The sequence below is a fragment of the Canis lupus genome, chromosome 19 (genome assembly GCF_048164855.1).
Source record: "Canis lupus baileyi chromosome 19, mCanLup2.hap1, whole genome shotgun sequence".
Lineage (NCBI taxonomy): Eukaryota > Metazoa > Chordata > Mammalia > Carnivora > Canidae > Canis > Canis lupus.
This window is the reverse complement of record NC_132856.1, coordinates 30558357-30579582: the sequence shown is the minus strand read 5'-3', so window position 1 is coordinate 30579582 and position 21226 is coordinate 30558357. Positions and strand designations below refer to the sequence as shown.

Sequence of the window (21226 nt, the reverse complement as noted above, 5' to 3'; positions counted from 1 at the left end):
TTACTCTCCTATTTAAGATAGCTTCAAAAAAGTTAACCTAATTCAGTACATTACAACTTAAGAGAAAAAGTAAGGAAAATTGATATTTCAGACTTCTGCTACTGTTCTCTTTATGAGACATTTTATTATCTTGCTGGGTGGAGCCATGACTCAAAGACATATTCTGAAAATGAATTTCCTCACCCAGTCGTAAATGAAAATGCCCTTGGAAGAGGTCTTAAAATATTTTGTATCACACACTATTCAGGTGATGCATTAAACAATGCCATGCCTGCTCATGGGCTGTAGAATAAGAAAAACTTCTGTGAACTTACTTAATTTGAGGGCCTGAGTTTTCAAGGGAAACTTAAGTGTATTTTCTGAATATACTTGTGTGGAGTTTCTTTGTTGAGTTAGTAGCATTGTACTCAAAGCAATTCACTTAAGTATTAAACTATTTTAATCTGCACCTCATTGAATGGATTTTTCTCAATGTAAATGCATGATGTCTAAAGCTGTCCAAACCTAAAGGCAACACATTTGTAAGAGGCTGCCAGAATCGGTGAGAATTCACAGTAAGAAAAATAATTCGCTGCAAGGAAGAAAGTCCTCCAAAGGAATCTACCCGTCTTTCCTTCATCCACTTGGGTGCCTGACTTTTCCTAGAAAGTATCCTGATTGGGCTACCTGATTTTACCCTTCGGAAAAGAAATGTCATCTTATTCTTAATGTCTTCAGTCAACATCGCTCTATTTACTTTTGACCTATACTTCAACTACTTTTTCTGACTTAATTTTCCCCTCTGGGAATTTATCATTCAGTGTTCCATCTCCAAACTCCATTTGGGGTGTGGTTGTTCAGTTTGTTTTGGAGAACAACATCACATCATTTGGAAAGTAGGGAAATAGAAGTCATGGAAAAGAGCTAATGAATGATAGAGGAGATCTGATTTTCTATAAGAAGTAGGATCATTCCAGAGACTCAGTGGAATCACATTCTTACTAGAAATTTTAAGACACCTGGCAAGTATTAACCTTAAAATATGATGATGATGTGATTCCCTGGGCACAGATGAGGTGTAGGCCTGATGCTACTACATACTATACACTACGCTGACTCATTTGATCTCCACACCCACCCTACCAAAGGCAAATACTTGATTCTATACATGAGGAGCTGATACTTTGAAGTAAGCTTGTTGTCTGAGGTCTCATGGGCAATTAAATGAAGAAGCTGGAATCAGGACCCAAATCTGTTATTTTTATTATATATGCAGTATTTTGAGAATATTCCATGGTCTGTTTTTGTTCTCTGCATTGTACTGAAAATCAATGAGTATTCAAGCATTAGGATCATATCATGATTTTAAGTGATTTGTCTGTATTCTGCTTTTTTTTTTTTTAAGATTTTTATTTATTTATTCATGAGAGCCACAGAGAGAGAGAGGCAGAGACATAGGCAGAGGGAGAAGCAGGCTCCATGTTTCTAAATTCACTGAGTCTCACAGGCTTAGTTTTTTCTTACTTCAAGATGTTTTACCCTATTAAAATTTTGCTTCGTAATAGGGAACTTTCACCATGACATGAATATCAGGCAATCAAAAGGTGTTGGCGTTATTTATTTTGGGTAGCATAAAACCACTCTGGTTATGTGTGATCGTGTGGTTTGTAGGGGTAAAATGATACGATGTCTGGGGTTTGCTCTCAAATACTTTAGAAAAGGAAAATAAGAATAGATGAATACTTTTGGCCAAATGTTAGGAAGTGAGAAATCTGGGTACCTTGTACCATTCTGTCTACTTTTGTTTAGGCTTGAAATTTTTCCTAATACATATTTTCATTGTTCTTTTACAGATGCAGATTTTCTTTTATAATCCAGATGACTTTGACAGCTTTCAAACTGCAATTTCTGAAAACAGAATAATCGGAGCCATGGCCATATTTTTTCAAGTAAGTTAACAGTGGCTCAAGTACTTCAACCAGAGAGTTCTCTATTTTTTTTTTAGTTCACCGAATTGTTCTATGTTTAATGAATGCATCTGTTTTCTAGTTCACACCTGTCTAAATGAAAGATATTTCATATTGTCTAATGTGTGATTTAAAATGTAAATAAGTATGTTTAGAAACATAATGAAAATTTTTGCATGAATTATTCTGATTTTATTGCTACTTGACTGGTGCACAGATTGAAGAACACATTTATCATCTAAGTTACTTCACTGCTGAAGCGTTTTGAACAGGTTCCTTCAGCATATTAAAAGGCTGATTTAAAAAAAAAAAGGTGATTTTCTTTGGAGCAACTTTAAGATTTGACATTACTTACAAGTAGATTAATAAATAGCATTATCACTTCTCTGAAGAGACCCCTTTTCTTTCCCTCCCAGAAATTCCCATGGTAACTAAAGTCTTCACTGAGACCATTTCCATGTTAGTACATTTATGAACTCAGATGCTTTCTTTCTTTTTTTTATTGTATTTGTATTGAGGGTTTCTTCTGGTTTTTCTGTTGGTTCTATAGCTAAAATCCAAACCTTGTATCCTTCCATAGATATGACTGTCCAGGCTTTCTTTTTATTTATTTATTTTTAAAGATTTTATTTGTTTATTCATGAGAGACACAGAGAGCAAAGCAGAAACATAGAGGAAGAAACAGGCTCCATGCAGGAAGCCCAGTGTGGGACTCGATCCCAGGATTTTGGAATCATGCCCTGAACTGAAGGCAGACACTCAACCACTGAGCCACCCCAGGTGTCCCTGTACAGGCTTTTCAATTAGTCACATAAAATAAAAGTAGTGTCAACCATCAAGTATCTTGAAAAAGTAGCTGAGATGAGACCTGGTGCTTTTTTGGGCCAAATGTAACCTAAGTAGTAGGTATATGACTTGTCTTTCAGTCTTAAAATTTGCCTGAAGACTATATCCAGTGTTTCTTTCATCAGTGAGTCACTGTTGGACAATGATGTCTTTCTGACAACTCAAAGGAATATATCAGACATTAGAACCTTTTCCACCGTGGGTCTTTGATCCCTGACTTTTGGGGCAAGGTTCTTTGAGATGGAGCCATTCTTGTTTGGAGTAGTTTTAGCGTGTGACATATGATGGACAATTCTATCCACTGCCTTCTCTCCCTCTTAATTACCCTCTCCTCCTTTATTTTCTTGGATAAAAGTTCAAATAGAAGACTATATATGAATAATTGAAAAACCTAATATTCTACCCAAACTTCAGAAAAGCAGTAAGAGTAGTGTCATTAGGATTGGTTATGACACTGGTTTTCAAAGTTTTTGTTTTCTGAATTACAAGTGAGCCAGGAAATAATTTCAATAAATCTTGCCAGCATTTTTAAAATAATGAAATAGAAAAAATCAGAAAGCATCAGAGTGTATTACACATAGATAAATATTTTTGTAGAACATTCTTTTTGGTTGGCCTTTTTTTAGTTGCTTTCTTTAGAGAGGCATACTGGGTATGTACTTGGTTATGCTATAAAACATACTTTTTTTATATGGTTTTTATAAAACATACCATGGCTTGTGGTCCAATGTTTTGGAAATTGTCTGTATATGTATTTGGTTGTATATGATATCTCCATTGTTCTTTCACACATCTGTTTTCCCTGAATACTTTCATAAATCACAGTTGAGCATAGTGTTTAAAGAGCTCATTCAATAAAGTCAAAGCTATTTACTTTTGAGTCCTCTCTCTTCTACTTAACAGCTGTATAATGGTGAGGGAGTTATTTAAACTATCCAACCTCAGTATACTTATCTGTGAAATGGGAATAGCAACTTATACACCATCAAGATTGTAATTAGTTGTTAAATGAAGCCCCTAACCTGGGTTCTGATGCACAGTTGACATTTGTTCAAGGCCAAATAAAGTATGTGTCCATATCCATGCAATTCTTTTTCTATTGGATGGAGACCTATGATATAGGTGTTTTCTTTGCATGAACAGAAATCTATTTTGGGCACTGCCCTGTGGGCAGTTTTCTTGGGTTCTCTCTGTATTTGTGCACTTAAACCATGATTGGTTTGCCTTATGCAATACTGAGGTGACTTGAGCCATTCTTTACCCCCCTCAAAGATTGATTGATTGATCTGAGAAAGAGAGCAAGCAAGCAAGCACGAAGGACAGAGAGAGAGAGGGACAAGCAGACTCTCCATTGAGCAGGGAGTCTGGTGCAAGGCTCAATCCCAGGACTCTGGGATCATGACTTGAGCCAAAGTCAGACACTTAACTGACAGAGCCACTCAGGCACCCCCACTTGAGCAATTCTTAAAACAATACCCACTTCCATGGCTAGTCTCCTGTTTTCTATTATTGTCCTCTTGGCAAGCTGCTTTCCTTGTAGCTACACCTCTACTTCTATCAAGTCTACCCACCATCAAATCTACCTCCTCTTTCTTCTCTGTCATGCCCACCCATGTGCAGCCCAACCTGGTCCTACTTTATAGGTTACCTTTCTTGCAGAAAGACAAATTTTAACAATGTTTCTGTGAGTACTGGAAGAACCAGTTCACAGCGTGCACCACCCAAACCCTTTCTGTTTTGCCAGCTGTTTAAACTCCTGTGAAGTATAAGAGTCCTAGGCAAGCAAAGCCTATTGGTGTACAAACCAACAGAACACCTCAGTGTGAAATGTAGGTTTTGAATTTTTAATGTATTTTAGGACATGACTGCTAGTTCACCCACAAAGATATATTTCATCTGATAAGTTCTTCTAAAAATTTTGGTTTGCTACACAACAAACAAGGTAGATAACATAAAAAAAAAGAAATGTTTTTTAGATACCAAGCTGTGTTGAGCTGCTTTTTTTTTTCCTTCAAAGTGCATGTATGCATTTATATACCTTGGTTCACACTATGTCAAGCAATGGAGACGAAGGCAGCATTACTGTTATTTTAATTTGGCAGTCTAGTTATATTCCATACTTTGAGATCTTTGTAGTTTGTGTCTCCCTACAAGAATGTTAAATTTGGAATTTGGTTTTTCTTCTCCCAAGTAGTCAGATAAATCTTGATATATATTTTCAAATTCAAACCTGGTATCTTGCGCTTTGGTATTGAAGAAGTATTTGTCATCTATTGAACACTGATTCAGTGCCAGAAAGGGCACTAGTTGCTACATTCAATATAATGAAGGCAATCAGCTCCTACCTACTAGGACTTCACTGTCAGAGTTGTATGTGATAATAGCTAGAAAGAGGTGAGTGGAGAAACCCTTATATTTGTAAAGAGGCTATGTGTTGACTTGGTGCTTCTTCACCTGAATATTAATTATCCAGAGTGACATGATGTGAATGACAAGCACATGTCTAGTCAAGGCTGAGTTCCATGTAGATGTTGTCATCTTGATGTTAGCTTTCTCCATACACTGGAGTAATTTTCTTACACCTTCAAATTTTCATTATCTTTATTTCTTTTTTCTTCCTCATTATGTGCCTGTTATTCTGCATAATTTCAGCTTTCTACTGCCTTTTCTCTGATTGGGTAGTATAAAGTTTCTGAAGCACTGAAATAAGCACAAACTGGTGGACACATGGTTGACCAAGGAACTGTATGTTGGCCTAGACTAAAGGTTGCCTGCACGTGGTTCTCTTGTAGCTCATGATTGTGGAACCTACATAGTGTTTACAATTCTTTTCTTCAGTTAAATATGGAAGATATACGTAAAATGACATGATGATGTAGCAATAATTAAGATCTGAGTAGGGGCTGTCTGTCTACTTGGGAGGGAGCATATATGCCCATTGCAGCACAGTCTGCATGCTTTCATGTTAACGTGATCTTAAGATCATGACCCCAACTTGGGCACCAGTAACTTTACATGGTGTCTGACTTTTTTGTTTGTTTGTTTGTTTTTTGTTTTTTTTAATTTTTGATAGAGAGTGAGCAAGTGAGGAGAAAGGGACAGAGGAAGGGGGACAGAGAGAATCTTAATAAGGCTCCACACTCATCATGCAACTGACACAGGGCTTGATCTCATGACCCTGAGATCATGACCTGAGCCAAAATCAAGAGTAGGACACTTAACCAACTGAGCCAGCCACCCAGGTGCTCCTGACATCTTTTGATTACAGAGTTGAAAGTCACTCTCAATGCTGAAGGATGGTGAGCCAGGTCCCCCTGGAGTCCTTTGTAGGAACACCATGCAGGAAGAAAGAATCACTTCCATGTAGGGAAAATAGTGAATCATGGCAGCCACATATGCTTGTGCACATTTGAGGCCACACAATTCTAGAAGGTGCATTCACTTCAGAGCCACTGATGAGTAATGATGTGTCTAGAGGAAAGAACACCTTTTTTTCTAGTTCACACATATCTTTGGATCAGCAGCCCTCTGCAAGATCTAGGAGAATGGCAAGGGGGAAAGTTGATCTGCAAGGGTTTTTTAAGCAAGTTAATTAAAATAAGACTTGGCAAGGGATGGAGATATTTGTTATTAAACCACTAAAGAGAGTAAGTGCTTGTGTAGTAGCTTATTTATATAAGTACAGGAATTAATATAATTGTTTTCTATTTGTTAAAGTAGAATCTCTACTATTCTTTGCTGTTAGCCTGATTTGAATTCCTATAAAAATGTAAAATACCAAATGTCATTAAAATGCTCTTTTAAAATATTCTATTATTCTGATAGAGTCTACATAGTTTATCTGTTTAAAGAAAGAAATATGAAAAACTTATGTTGACAGGAAAGCTGAAATGACAGTGGAATGATTAGGTAATCTGTGGATGTTTTGCTTTAGAAACAACACACAAAAAGGATTTGATTGGCTCCAGCTTAAGTTTATTGAGCAGAGAACACCAGGTACTCAGAATGACCTTACCTTAAGTAGGCCTGTATGTTTTTAGAAAAGAAATCTTCCATCATCACCATCTGGATTGGTTTTTCTTTGTTTCAGTGTTTCTTCACTGTTCCTTGTTGAACACTTTCCTCCATTTCTGGTCTGAATCCATGTGGCTTCTATCCCTGCAAACATATTAATGGCTTTAGTACCTGATGCTCCTACAAAGTTGATATCCCAAGCTTTTTGCAGTTTTGATTACTATAGGTTTACGGGTTTGATGACCGTGTTTTTTCAAGAAGCATATGATTATTGTCGAATTTATCATTTGAAGGGAGCATCTCATTTGTCATACTACATAGTGGCCATTGTTGTTGGAATGCCTAAAATTTTGTTTATACTTCCTGATTCTCTTGAACTATGGAATAATAAATGCATGATTTTTTAAGAGCAGCTACATTTAGAAACTTCTCATGCGATGTTCTCGCCAGCCTCCTTGTTAGACCTTTCTGGGTATCGTCTCTTCTGAATCTTTGCATCAGACGCAAAGATATTAAATTTTTATTATGTCTGCATCCAGCAGCCCAGTCAATGGCATGTGTCTTGTACATTTAAGAAATAAATAAATTGCATCCTGATTTATTTATAGATTGTCTTAAACTGTTTCTTTTTGACAACCTACTTTCAATGAGGTTTCTTCACTTAATGTTTCAATTTGGCTTCTCCTGGCAAAGTTGAGCCCCCTTTTCCCAGGAGTTTTGTTTTTGTTTTCTTTTTTCTAGCTCAGTTTAAATTTCTGCCCAGGATATGACCGCAGTCACTTGGTTTGCCCTGACGCCTCCGGTTCAGTGGTTGCCCCTTTTCATTTCTGCCCTCACTTGAGAGTCGAAAGCAAACTTCAACATTCAAATGTTTCACAAGTTGCTAACCCATTCTTTATATCATGTCGGTGGTACAGACTGCTTAATTATTTTTCTCCATCTGGAGAGGCTTAGTAATTAAATGAAATGGCAGCACCTGGGATTATTTATAGACCTTGAGAAGGCAGGAGGAGTTCTTGATGACTCATCTATCTAGGGCTGGCGAGGAAGGCTTTTTCTCCACTTCCCTGCATTTCAAGTTCCCTCCCGCCACAGCAGGTAGATGGGATTTGTCCTTCCTTTAACCCACTGTTCTCATGCCTTCCATCTTGCATGAGAGATGTTATTTTCCTTGCTTGCTTCTGCCTTTGTACTGTGAGATCATTGAGGACTGGGAGTCTTCACTTACTCATCACTGCATCTCTTGCAAGTGACTAACACTGTGGCTTGATTGTGCCAATACTTCTGAATTCAGTGGAGACATACTTAGGCTCTGTAGTCTTGAGTGAAAAGGAACAGCATGATAGCCTGTCAGCTAAAGAGTATCAGAAACAGGCCCTAGGAGGTGAGGGGCCTGAGAATACTAGAATGGAAACTCTTTGAGGATGAGGTTCATGTCTTGTTTCTCTTCTGTTTGTACCCCCACCTCCTACATTTTCCTCGCCCTCCTATCAATGTCTTGACCTCAGTTACTGTTCAGGAAATATATACTGAGTAGAACTAAGTTCTAGGAAACCACTCAGGGTCCTACCACAGCATGAATCATCTAGGTTGTGGCAGAGCAGGTCTAGATGGTTGTGTAAGCTTCACCTACAAGGGGCTGTGGCTATTTAGAAGTTTAAGATCATCTCTTGAGATAGTCAAAGACCTGAACATGAAGGCTACGAGTCTCCTGATTCACTGAGGATGGTAACCCTCTGAGGATGGTAACTGGGGCTCCATTTGGGTCTAACATGCCAACAAAAGAATATATCTCCATTTATACACCTATGGTTATGAAAAGGCAACAGGGCTTTATAAATCTTAAAATAGTAATGCATTCAGAGGCCTCAAAGAAGTGTTTCAGTGCCAAGAATAAGGGGATATATCTGTATCAGAGAATGTTTTTTTAATAAAGTTTCCTACCAAGGCATCTGGGTGGCTCAGTCAGTTGAGCATCTGACTTGATTTCAGCTCAGGTCATGATTTCAGTGTCTTGAGATTGAGCCCCTCATTAGTCTCCATGCTCAGCGGGGAATCAGCTTAAGATTCTTTCTCCCTCTCCCTTTGTGTCTCCTCCTGCTTTCTCACACACAGTCTCTCTCCCTCAAAAAAATGAATAAGTCTTTTTAAAAGTAATAAAAAAATAAATAACATTTCCTACCAAAATGCTCTTATCTCAGTAGATGGTAGATGGAGAGGCTCTCGTGGATTATCTTGCTGTGTTTCTTTCTGGCTTGCCTCTAGTTGTTTCTAGGTTGGTGATGGTTGGTGGGTTAGTTTTCTGTGTGTTTCAGGGTACCCATATGTATGTATCTGCGCTTTTTCTTGCTCTTGCTGTTCTGTACATGTCTATTTTTCTTCCTGTGTCCCCTCCCTTTTCTCCCTTAGATTCCTTAACTGAAAAAAACGTAATATTTTCTCATTTATTTATTCATGCACTCATTTGCTAACTCATTTGTTCATTCTGCAATATTTATTAAGCACCTTCTCTGTGCCATTCTCTATCAAAATTGCCAGTGTGTCCTCAGAATTCTAACCTGTCCTGAAAGTGGTTGGAGGTTGTGAAAAGAGTTGGCCTTTGAATCTTTTCTTCAATGGTAGCATCATTTTATTATTCGGATAGGAAAGGTGTATTAGGTAAGGGAGATGAAACATCAAGAAAAGAATACAACAATTATCTCTTGTGTACATTTTAAAAATGGTAAATAGTTCACTTTACGAAGTTCCTATTTGTGAATTTTAGAATTGGGTTCTCCTTTCTCCGTTTTTTTGTTTTTGTTTTTTTTTTCCTTTCCTCCATCTTTCTACAAAGCAAAACACCACTGTGAACGTTTAAGTCATCCTTTTTATGCATGGTGACTTCAGTCAATATTTTTATTTTTTTAATTGTCCCCTGGGAGTCTTTTTTCTTTTTTTAATGATGAATACATTTGCTATCATTTCTATAGATAGTTCTGATTTTTTTTTCTTACTTTGACCAGTCCCTTTGGGAAAGTGAAACAAGGGGCCCTAGTGCACAGAAAAAAAGGAAAGAAAAGAAGGAGGGGGGAGAAGAAATGTGGGAGGAGAGGGACACAAAAGAGGAGAAAGAAAAGGAAGGGAAGGAAGGAAGGAAGGAATTAGAAGAGAAAAGAAAGGAGTAATTAGGGATCCCTGGGTGGCTTAGTGGTTGGGTGTCTGCCTTTGGCTCAGGGTGTGATACTGGGTCCTGGGATCCAGTCTCATATCAGGCTCCCCACAGGGAACCTGCTTCTCCCTCTGCCTGTGTCTCTTCCTCTCTCTCTGTGTCTCTCATGAATAATAAATAAAATCTTAAAAAAAAAAAAAAAGGAAATGAGTAATTATATCCATCTACCAACATCCACCCCAAAAGCCAGTAACTATTTTTTTCTGGGAGAACTTGTGAATTTGAGTCAGCAAGTGGTGTTGAGTTGTAAAACTTCCTTCTTAGACTGCCTTTCGGGGTAACTGTAGTACACTGATATGATTCTTAATTTATTCCTTGCCAGTTGCTGCTGTTTGAATATCATCCTTTTCACATTTTCTGCATCCTTGGTTTTATCCAGTTTTAAGTTCACTTCTTTCACTACATTACCTAGAAGTGTAATTTCAGAATGTTTTGGGTTGATAGGAAGACTTTTTTTTATATATACACACAAAAATTAAAATACATATGTTCCAATTAAACTATTTTAACAGCTAATTGATTTCATAGGACTTACCATTAAGTGAAGGCTGGAGTCATTTTTAATGTTCAGTTGCAATTTTGTAGTAGATCTGTGGATGTACAACACTGAATTTATAGCCTATCAGGTGTTTTCAGTACATCTCTTGTCTGCAAATGGCCTGTAATTCAAATTTCCTCTAAGCAGACATTACGGAGGACAATTTAATAATTGGCAAAGCATCACATAATTAAGAGACTTTGAAAAAGACCATGTGAAAATCTTCTTTAATTAAATCATTGCACTTCAAGGTTGGTTACCAAGTACTTTGCCTCTGTATATCACTAAGTGAAAATAGTTTAGAATCTGTCATTTCGTTTAGAATTTAGTTATTTTTGCCATTTGTTCTAATAGAAGTCATAGAATCAGATTGCCATAGTCTCAGAGAAAATATTGGGAACTCTATAGTGAGCCACCAGACAGGACAGCTGAGAGACCTAGCTCTCAGGAGTTGAGAGGTTGACCATGATCCTGTAACTCTTTGACATCTACCAAGACAAGAGAATTCTAGTTTCATGACTCCTGACCCATTTCTCATATTTTCTAGTCTTGCTCTTCTTGGAATGTGATGTAGTAGATACTTTGACAACACTTTTTGGGATTTACAGATAAAGCACTTTGCATCCCAAGTAGAGAAGCAAGTGGGAATTCTTTTTTACCCTACTCCCCCCCCCTAGATCAACTAGTTGAAAAGATGCTTTTAAATAGAATACAGGGGCGCCTGGGTGGCTCAGTCAGTTAAGTATCCGACTCCTGGTTTCAGCTTGGGTCATGATCTCACAGTCATGAGATTGAGACCCTGCATCAGGCTCAGCACCCAGCAGGGAGTCTGCTTGAAATTCTCTTCTCTCCCATTCACTCTACCCCTCCCCACTTTGAACATGTGCATACTTGCATGTGTGCATGCTCTTTCTCTGAAATAAATCTTTAAGACGAATAAATAGAATACAAATACTGCTAATAAAAATTAATATTGTGGACCCAATTCATGTAAGATGCCAAAATAAAGTGCCTGTATTCAGCATTATCTTCTTTAATCTTTACTGGGACCACCTCAAGGTATTATTATGCCCATTTTATAGATGCAGAAGCTTGAGGCGTGGAGCTTTTTTCTCTCAATGTCAGTTTCTCAAACTTATACAGGCCCATAGATGTTAGGGCCAGTATTTCGACAGCAACAGCCCGTCTCGAGTCTGTGCCCTTAGTTGAATACTGTATCAGAGAAGCTGGTATTTTGTTTAAAAGGGCAGAGAAAGAAGTAGATATCATTGGTTCCAGTTAGTATCATGTGTATAGAAGTGCTTCAAGACCTCTCTTAATTTCGCTGGTACCTGAAGAGTTCATAACTTGTGACTTAAAACTGTATTCTTATTCTTTTTGCCCATAGTGAAAACCTTTGATCCTATTCTAACTTCTCTTTAGCTCTGTGCCTATAATTATTTTATACATTTGGTGACAGGTTTTTTTGTTGTCGTTGTTGTTTTTGTTTTGCTTCCTTTTTATACAAGGGTTTAAAGAGTATTGAATAAATGGTGCTGTTAGATAAGGATAGTGTGAGTGAAAGGGGTAAAGACTTAAACAGTTACTTCTTAACTTTTTTAATGACAGTAGTTCTTATGGGGGAGGGGAGGAAAGAGGGGATGAGGGATCTTGCCTTGTGGCTATGTCTGGAGACACTTAGCTATCATACTGGGGTGGCAGTGCTACAGGCATCTAATGGATAGAGACAAGGGACACTGCCCAGTATCCTACAATGCACAGGTCAGCCACCCTCACAGCAGAAAAGTACCTGGCCCAAAATGTCAGTGCTGAGATAGAGAAACCCTGCTTCATGGTTATCAAGGAAGTATTTGAGGATACTTCAATGTTTTAATCTCAGTGGATAGGAGAGCTGTTTGCATTATTCGGCTAGTCGATGGCCATAGGAATAACTATTAAAATAAAAATAAAAATAAAAATAAAAATAAAAATTTCATGCCTGAGAAATTCCCAGTCCCTGGCCAACCAAGATCTAACTACCTGGGGATTTAAAGACAGGGTATGAAGATTTACATGCCAAAATATTTAAATTGGCCCTGTTTTAAATCAGCTCAGGTATTCCAGGTTCACCTATGCCCCTTCAAATTAAAGAGCCCATGTGGGTATTTGTTCCAAGTACTACAATGGTTTGGGAAAGGAGCACCAATTTGATAAAACATTCCCTCTGACATAGAAAAGTAAACAAAAGTAAGAGCATGTGCAAATGCCTTTGAACTTGAAAACAGTGGGAGCTGGTTTGAAAAACTCAAGGATCAATGAAACTCCCTTGTGAAGGTTATAGGAGAACCTGCCTTTGCAAATCACAGTGCTACCTCGGTCCCTAGTCTTCATAGAAGTCATTTCCTGGAGCAGGATTTTTAAACTATTAATGCTGGTTCTATTTTAGAGACTTGTTATTGTCTCTGAAAATCTTGGTACTCTCTGTGCATCCAGACACTGTCCCAGAGGAATGATTAGCCATCTTTAACTGTATAAATCATGATGCTACTCACCTGTGGTGCTGCAACACCGGGTTGCCAGAGAAGAAGCTTGCAATTTTCTTTTGTAGTTACGGGTTACATTGAAACTACAGTTTGTTTCCTCTGTCTGTAGCTCCTTTTTTTTTTTTTTTAAGGTTTTATTTATTTATTCATGAGAGACTGAGAGAGAGGCAGAGACATAGGCAGAGGGAGAAGCAGGCTCCCCAGGGGAGCCTGATGCAGGACTCCATTCCAGGACCCTGTGACCATGACCTAAGCCAAAGGCAGATGCTCAACCACTGAGCCACCCAGGCACCCTGGCTGTAGCTTCTTAATATACACAGAATATCTGTACCCATCTGAAGCCCAGAGCTTTTGTTTCCTTGTTTAGGGTGATGCCTATCTCTGGAGGGTTCTTCTGACCCATACTTTCAAAGCACATGTCATGTAGCATTTGACTGGCATTTTAAGACAGACCAGTTTGCATAGATCTTTCTTAATGAGTGGAAATCCATTCAACCATTTTTACAGGATGTGATAGCAAACCAGTAAGAAACTGAATTTCACGTATCTCTGTGAGACATTTTCTAGTAACCCTCCTTTGGTAAGATTGTTTGGCCAACTGGTATTTTTCAGGAATGCAGCTCCTTTGGTTTGTGAGGGATTAGGAGACAGACAATGGGGAGGACTTCCAAAATAGAAATATTTTATCCATCCTGCCTTTTAACTTGCAACAAGCAAGATTCCATATGGGATACAGTAGAAGGCACAGTAGTTAGGGCTCACCTCATTTCTTTCTTAGGACTGCCCATGTGGCTTTCAAGACAATTATTAGCATACATTGGATCCTCCTCCAGTTTTGGGCTTTGTGAGATCTGGGAAACATACTTATTGACTCACCTGGACACATTTGTACAGCAGATTGTTTTTCTTAGCCTTTTGTGTTTTCTGAATATACATGAAATTACGTGATTTTGATGTGCATGCAAATTCCTAGGTAGCTATATACAAAATAATGTGATGGCACTAATTAATTTAGAGCCTCCTTACTTAGAATTTGGGTTTGTCCAAAGCTGAGGGAAGCCAAGACTTATACTTGGCTTCCCTCAAAAAAGTATTAATTAAGCATATCAGTACTATAGACAACATTGAATGAAAAAAATTGCTTAATCTGTGTATATCAATTGGCATAATCAACCAATTTTATGCAGTAATCATTTGATATCAGTCCTTTGGTTCTAATAGGTAACTTTCATATATCATATAAATGGGTTTGGTGAGGAGTACTCTTAAAATCATACTACCGGTAATTGGTTTGTACCAAATGCATAAAGCAAAGTTATATATCTCTGAAATGATATCCAGTTCTGTTTATGATAATTCAGTTCCTAGAACTTCTAGATTCTATTACTTAGGTCTTACTCGACTTTTTGCAATGTTTTCCCTGGTAGCTTGGCATCCTTGAGCACCATTCTAATGAGGTTTCAGTGAATTATTTCTATTTTTAGGCACTCTCCAAAGGTGGCTGCCAGGCACTGGTTCTATTTTTTTAAAAAAACAACCAATTATAGGGTTTAGCGCCAGATGTCTCAGAAATGCAAGCAGCTAACTAACACAAAGCCAATTCCTAAATCTTTCAGGAAAGGAAATGAATATTTAGGGCCACATCTGAACTTGGTAGGCTTACTAGCCCTCCCTCTTTTTTAATGGCAAGCAGCCTAAAGCTTGGTTCTTCTCTATTTTACATTGTATAGCTGTCCTCATCCCACTAAAAGAGTTAAGACAGGTAAAATCATAAGTCTTCTAGAAAGAGATTTCTAGTTTCTGATTTTCTTTAAATATAAACAATAATTTTTTTAAAGATGCTCTGGTCATGTGTCAGGCCCTCTGCCAATTCTGTTAAGCATTCTACATACTTTATCCCACTTAATCCTATTGAAGGAGATTCTGATTCCAGAACGTTCCCCAGATGCTTAGATTCCCTTCGATTATGAAATCAGTGTCTAGAGGGGCCTCTGGGTAGCTCAGTGGTTGAGCATCTGCCTTTGGCTCAGGTCATGAACCCAGAGTCCTGGGTTTGAGTCCTGCATCAGGCTCCCTGCGGTGATCCTGCTTCTCCCTCTGCCTCTCTCTGCGTCTCTCATGAATAAATAAATAAAATCTTGTATTTATTTATTTATTTTTAAAGACTTTATTTATTTATTCATGAGAGACGCAGAGAGAGAGAGAGAGAGAGAGGCAGAGACACAGACAGAGGGAGAAGCAGGCTCCATGCAGGGAGCCCGACATAGGACTCGATCCCAGGTCTCCAGGACAACACCCTAGGCTGAAGGCTGCACCAAACCGCTGAGCCACCTGGGCTGCCCAAATGAAATCTTTTAAGGAAAAAAGAAAAAGAAGAGAAATCAGTGTTTAGGAAAACCACTAAAAAGGGTTGGGCTTTTGGAGTGAAAATTTCTAAAATTCTGACTTGCCACTTACTTGGCACATTCCTCAGGACAAATCTATTTATTCTCTTTTGCCTCAGTTGCCTTTGTCCATCATATGGAAATATTGATAGCCGATTGTTTTGTTGTGAACTTCAAATGAGCTCGTATATATGAAAGCCTGATGGAACAGACTTTGAACCACTCCATAAAATTTGCTAAAATAGTAACGATGATGGTGGCAATTAGTAACAACTAGAGTTGACATGCTAAAATAAAAGGGAATATTTGAACCGTTATTCTTGTGTATCCCGAAGCCTGGCCCAGAATAGATAACATTAAAATAAACATATTGCTTTTGGTGCATCAGATGTGTGCATCCTGCCAGCCTACTTGCATTTTGGTGGAGGGTGCTTCAGTTCTCTGATGGCCTTGGCCTTAAGACAAGATTCTGAAGTCTCCATGGTTGTTGGTGATGCTGTCACTCACTAATTCAAGAGGAGGTGACCAAATTCAAATTTCCTCCAGGAGCATCGACAAGTCTCTCTTACTCCTTTAAAGAGGAGCTAAAGTAATTAGTTGTAACACCTTGGTTGGTGAAATAAATAGTTATTTAATTAGAGCAACCAGTCATCTGAGAGAGAGACAAGTAACGTATGACATGGGCCCAGATGCCTGCAGATGGTGGGGAGGCCATTTGGAAGGGAGAGGGCCTCGTCAGATTTTCCACTGGCCCCCAGTGACTGCTTAATTCCTAGCAGTGAGTTTCTCTGCAGTGTTAAAGTTGTAAACCAGGCAGCCTTATGTGGCCTTATCTGTGCTGGAAATGTATCCTCTTTTATGAGACCCCTTATTAGTGTCTGCTTGGTTAGAGGCACTGCCAGCAATAATGATGTGATCGTTACAGATTTTTAAATACTAGTGCATGTGAATTATTGCCTGTTCTGGCAATTCATTTCATTTGTCCTTGTGTTTGATGTGCACTGAAGATTAGGGCTGTGAGGAGGAAGTGCGTTCCTTTCTGCATTTTTGGCAATCATGGCTGTGTTCCCCCTCATCGAAGGGGAATGAGATAACCCCGTACACGGGTCCCTCTCTCCTTCTCTCCTGTGGCCTTCTCTTGCTTCTTTGTTAATTCCCTTGCAAAGACATGGAGACACTACAGTGTGCCATATACAGCGGTCAGCACAGCATCCAGAGGATTGACTAAAGCATGGTCCCTGTTGTCAAGGAGGTTACTCCATGCTCTCTTGCCCTCCCTCAACATGTGTGCACACATCCACACACCTGCCAGCTCCTTAAGACAAGGACCTTTGTTTGTTTGCTGTTAATATTCCCAGTGCTGACCATAAGGATATTGAATGAAAGCAAGAGACATCACTTGAGAGTCTATTTGGTAAAGGAAATGGACTGTAAGATCTGACAGCTTGAGAAAATCCCAGTTCGGCCCATAAATAGCAGTAAAATCTGGTCAGTTTCACTTGGCCTTTCTGTTTTCTCATCTGGAAAATGGAGCCAATCATAAGAGACTGCTCTTGGATGGTGGTTGTGAGGTTTGTATTAGTTAACACAGGTGAGATGAATATGTGACCCACACGTAGTAAGTCTGTGATAAATGTTAGCTTTCGCTACAATTGAAGCAACAGCAGGCATTGTTTTTGATGAACTGGTAAAAAATTAGCCACCAAGCCTAACAGTTACGTGGATGGCAGAGTGGTTAGCCTGCGGTGTATGGGAGGGGAAAGGTATGTTCACCTGAACAGGGCTTATGACATGTTACCTGTGGGATTTTTTTTCCTCTTCTTCTTAGACTTATTGGGCTGAAAGGGCATGGACAGTTGTCCTCCACGGTGGCTGTGCAGTTTGATCGCTGAGCAAGCATTAAATAACATCGATGCTTGAGTCCATCTCCTGGGACTTAGATGTCATTGGTCTAGGAGGTGGCCTGAGCATCAGCATTTGTCACAGCTTCTCGTGTGATTTTTTTTTTTAAGATTTTATATATTTATTCATGAAAGAGAGAGAGAGATTGGGAGAGGCAGGGACACAGGCAGAGGGAGAAGCAGGCTCCATGCAGGGAGCCCAACATGGGACTTGATCCTGGGTCTCCAGGATCATGCCCTGGGCTGAAGGCGGGCAGCAAAAAACTGAGCCACCTAGGGATTCCCTCTCGTGTGATTCTTAAGTGCAGCACATGTTGAGAACACCCAGCGCGCACCCAGTGACTGCTTCTCAGGACTCTCTTCAGCTCCCTTGATTGTCTTCCATCCTCACTCCAACCCAGCCAGCCCTCTGCTTAAGAGGCGATGGTTCATTTAGGCCTTACTCTGTGGTGGTCTCGTTTTCTTGAGAGACGGCTGATTAGCCTCCCTTCCTCCACTTCTCAGAATAACACCAGTTCTGCTTGGATTCTGTTCTCATTTTGTAGGGGACGGATTCAGGAAGTACCATCATCTGTTGGTGACTCCACCTTGTTGTATTATCCAAAGTAGTATCATTCTCAGAGGTGTAGCGGAGCTCTAGTCATTTGTGCCTTCTCTTAATTTGGGTTAGAAGAAGCTCGATTATAAGAATTGTCTAGTGATAAGGCATTTTGAGTGATATGACAGGTATTGGAGCTCACATGAATCTACCCGTTTCTGCCCCTGGAGAGGGTAAGAAGGCAAAGTAAGGCCAATCTGGCTCATTAACCTGGGAACCGGGGTTTGGGATTGGGGCGTTGTCTTGGCCAGCTAGGTTTGCTTAGTGCTGGAGGTTGGAATAAAGGGCATCCCCTCTGGCTTGGAGATAGCTGGGGAATTGGGAGGACAGCTCCAGGAGAGAGGGCTGGGCTTGCTTTTCTTGGAGTGGCCCAGCATTAAGGAGGGAGGACTACCCTTCCGTTAGGGAGGAGGCTGTGAGTAGGAAGTTGGAAGGAAAAGAGAGAGCTTCCCCAGCACTTGTGAATAAATGTGGGTTAGTACAGATTTCCACTTTTGGTGAGCCCTGGGGGAATGTGGGAGAGAGAGACACAGTAAGTTTGCACCTCCCATCTTTGGTCTCCTGTTCCTTCTGTGACAAATAATATCAGGGAGGAGAGTTTTCTGGTTTTGTTGGCCGGTTTCTACATGTTATCTTCTTTGATGTCTCAGGTTTGTGCAGTGGGAACATCTCTGCCTACCTGACAAAGGAGGAAACCAAGGAACAGCCATATTTGATAATTTACCCAAAGTCACAGGGCAGGAAAATGGTGGGATTTGAACCCATGTCTTCCCTACTCTGGAGGCTCTTTCTCTCTTTTCAACCTCAATCTTATGCTACCTCCTCCCATCCTGTAAACTCCAAACCGCACCCACCCCCCCAGGAGTGTAGACCTGGGGTGGATGCCCCGGTGGCAGTAGTCAGGACCTAACCCAATTAGGACTTTAAGAGAAAGTCTTCATTGGGCAAACCTGTATTTTTGAACCACTGGTCCTGCCAGCAGCTCTTCTAAAACTTGGATAATGGACTCCTATGGGGCTCAGTGGTTGAGCATCTGCCTTTGGCTCAAGTCATGATCCCAGGGTCCTGGGATCGAGTCCTGCATCAGCTCCTACGGGGAGCCTACTTCTCCCCCTGCCTATGTCTCTGCCTCTCTCTCTCTGTCTCTCATGAATGAATAAATAAAATCTTCAAAAAAAAAATTGGATGATGCTAAGGTTCTGAGAACTTTGTGTTTTCTGCTAGCCTGCCTCCAAAGCACATGATTTTAATTAGCTATCTGTGGAACCTAGCTTCAAGCCCATCAAAATTGGGTTTTTATGATGGTTGCCATGCAGCTCCCTCAGTCCCGTTGCTTTAGTAAAAGATTTTGGATCTGGGAAGTTCCAAGCTCTGGCAGCACCTGCTAGATGTCTCCATACCAGAGCCAGGCATCCCACAACCCCGTGTCCCCATTAAGGCCATCCAGGGCTGATGCCAAGAAGTCCCTAACACACAGGGCCAGAAGTAGTGTTTGTCTTGTGAGCCTGTAGAGGCGTTGGGGGTTCTCCGTTGGCTGATGAGCCTCTCAGCTCCTGATGAAACTTTGGAAGCCCAGATGTTTTTGATGTTTCCAGATCAGGAGAGATTGTGACCTGCTACAAGGGAGCACTTTCTGTCCACGAGCTGACTTGGCCCATCAGAATGATAATCTACCTTCCGTGCCTTTATCTGCCAGCACCCAACCGTAATAATCTTCTCCTCTCTCGCTTTGTAAATGATGAAATGTTGCAGTGTTTTTCTGCCAGGCAAATGTGTAATGTCAGTCCGGATACCCAGCAAAGTACTGTGCCTTCAATTATATCCTTGTTGTAAAAGCTTCATTTAAAAATTCTTGGGCCATAAAGCAAAGTGAGGGCAGTATTTACCATCACAAGTTGGGAAGCAGACGTTCCTGGTGTCAGAGAGGACTCTGTTAGGCGCTGATGCTATTAGTCATGGAGAATGTCAAAGCTACATCCCCTGTGTGGCCTTCAGCGAGCCAGAGAAAGATATCTAACAAGAATTTTACGATTTGGTTTGGATGCTAGCTGAGTGAGGTCTTCCAAGGCTCCTCTGCATACAAATGACAATAGGGGCCTTGGCACCACCAGGACCACAGATCATGGGCTGTTCTGCATCCTCGGTGAAAGAACACGGTTAGTATCTAGGTCTTTCCAGCTTATGTATATAGAATTATCTGATTCCTTTCAGGTTTCATTCACCTAATATTTTTTTGTGGCCAAGTGCATGCCAGTCTCTCTGATAGGCACCCCGGGACTGCCCTGGTAAAGACAGGTTATGTCTATAACCATGTGGTCTTTGTTCTTATAGAAATTGTAGTCTGTTAGAGGAAGAGATACTGATCATATAAATGTGCCAGTGAATGCATAATTCAGCTTGGGTTAAGTCCAGCATAGGAAAGAGATAGTTAGAGCTTTCAGGGCACATGATAGGGTTCAAGGAGTTGGCAGCTCCAAGGGAATAGCGTGCGTGATGAGGGACTCCAGTATGGGAAAACAGAGTGCCGGTGGACCTACAGAAAGATGCTAGGGCTGGAGCTGGACTCCACAGAACCTTGAAGGCCGTCAACTCTGGATTTTTATCTGGGAGCCATTGAAAAACTGGCCAAAGGGACCATTTTGGGGCAGATCAGGAATGCTGTGGAGAGAGAGCCAAGCTGGAGAGAAATCAAGGAGGATGCACTGTCATCCGTTTGTCATAAAGAAAAGAGATGGTGGTAGCTGGAACCTGGGGAAAAATGATCTCTTTCTATTACCAAGATTGTAGGAATTTTATGTTCTTATGTAGGAGGAAGAAAATTAGTTTCAGGCTCTGGGAGCATGCATTTGAAGCAGCGTGGTGACTAATGAAAATAACACTTCTGGGGTAAGAAAGCAGGTCAGAGGGGTTTGCAAATGCTGCTCACGATCTGGTTTGTAGACACATCCTCATTGTTGTTTTGATACCGGCAATTTCACTGCTTTTTGCATTTGATGTTTTCTCCTGTTGTGTTTATTTCCTTACTTGTTTTATGGACATTGTACAAGTGTATTGGATGGGCCTTCTGTCTTCTTTGGGTTCCATTTTAATTCTGGAGAGCTGGCCAGGGCTGTGATTTTGATGATCAGTTCATGTGTGTATCTTGCCCGGCGTTGTCATTGCAAATTCAACCGACTGCTTTCCGCTGTGAAAGTTAATTTAGCAGCCACATTGCAAAACCTGTAAACCCACAGATCGAACTTCTTGTGGGGAATTCATTCATGTGTTTT

The 21226-nt window shown here is 40.2% G+C and overlaps 1 protein-coding gene across 4 annotated transcripts in view; it reads left to right on the top strand.

The window, feature by feature from the left end:
- The window catches only part of PTPRG (protein tyrosine phosphatase receptor type G), a 706326-nt gene that overhangs the window by 488814 nt on the left and 196286 nt on the right, over positions 1 to 21226 (top strand). For all 4 annotated transcript variants that reach the window (XM_072785567.1, XM_072785566.1, XM_072785569.1 and 1 more), the window contains exon 5: positions 1833 to 1928. In XM_072785567.1, coding sequence (XP_072641668.1) covers positions 1833 to 1928 — 96 coding nt within the window. The remainder of the gene's footprint in view (positions 1 to 1832; positions 1929 to 21226) is intronic.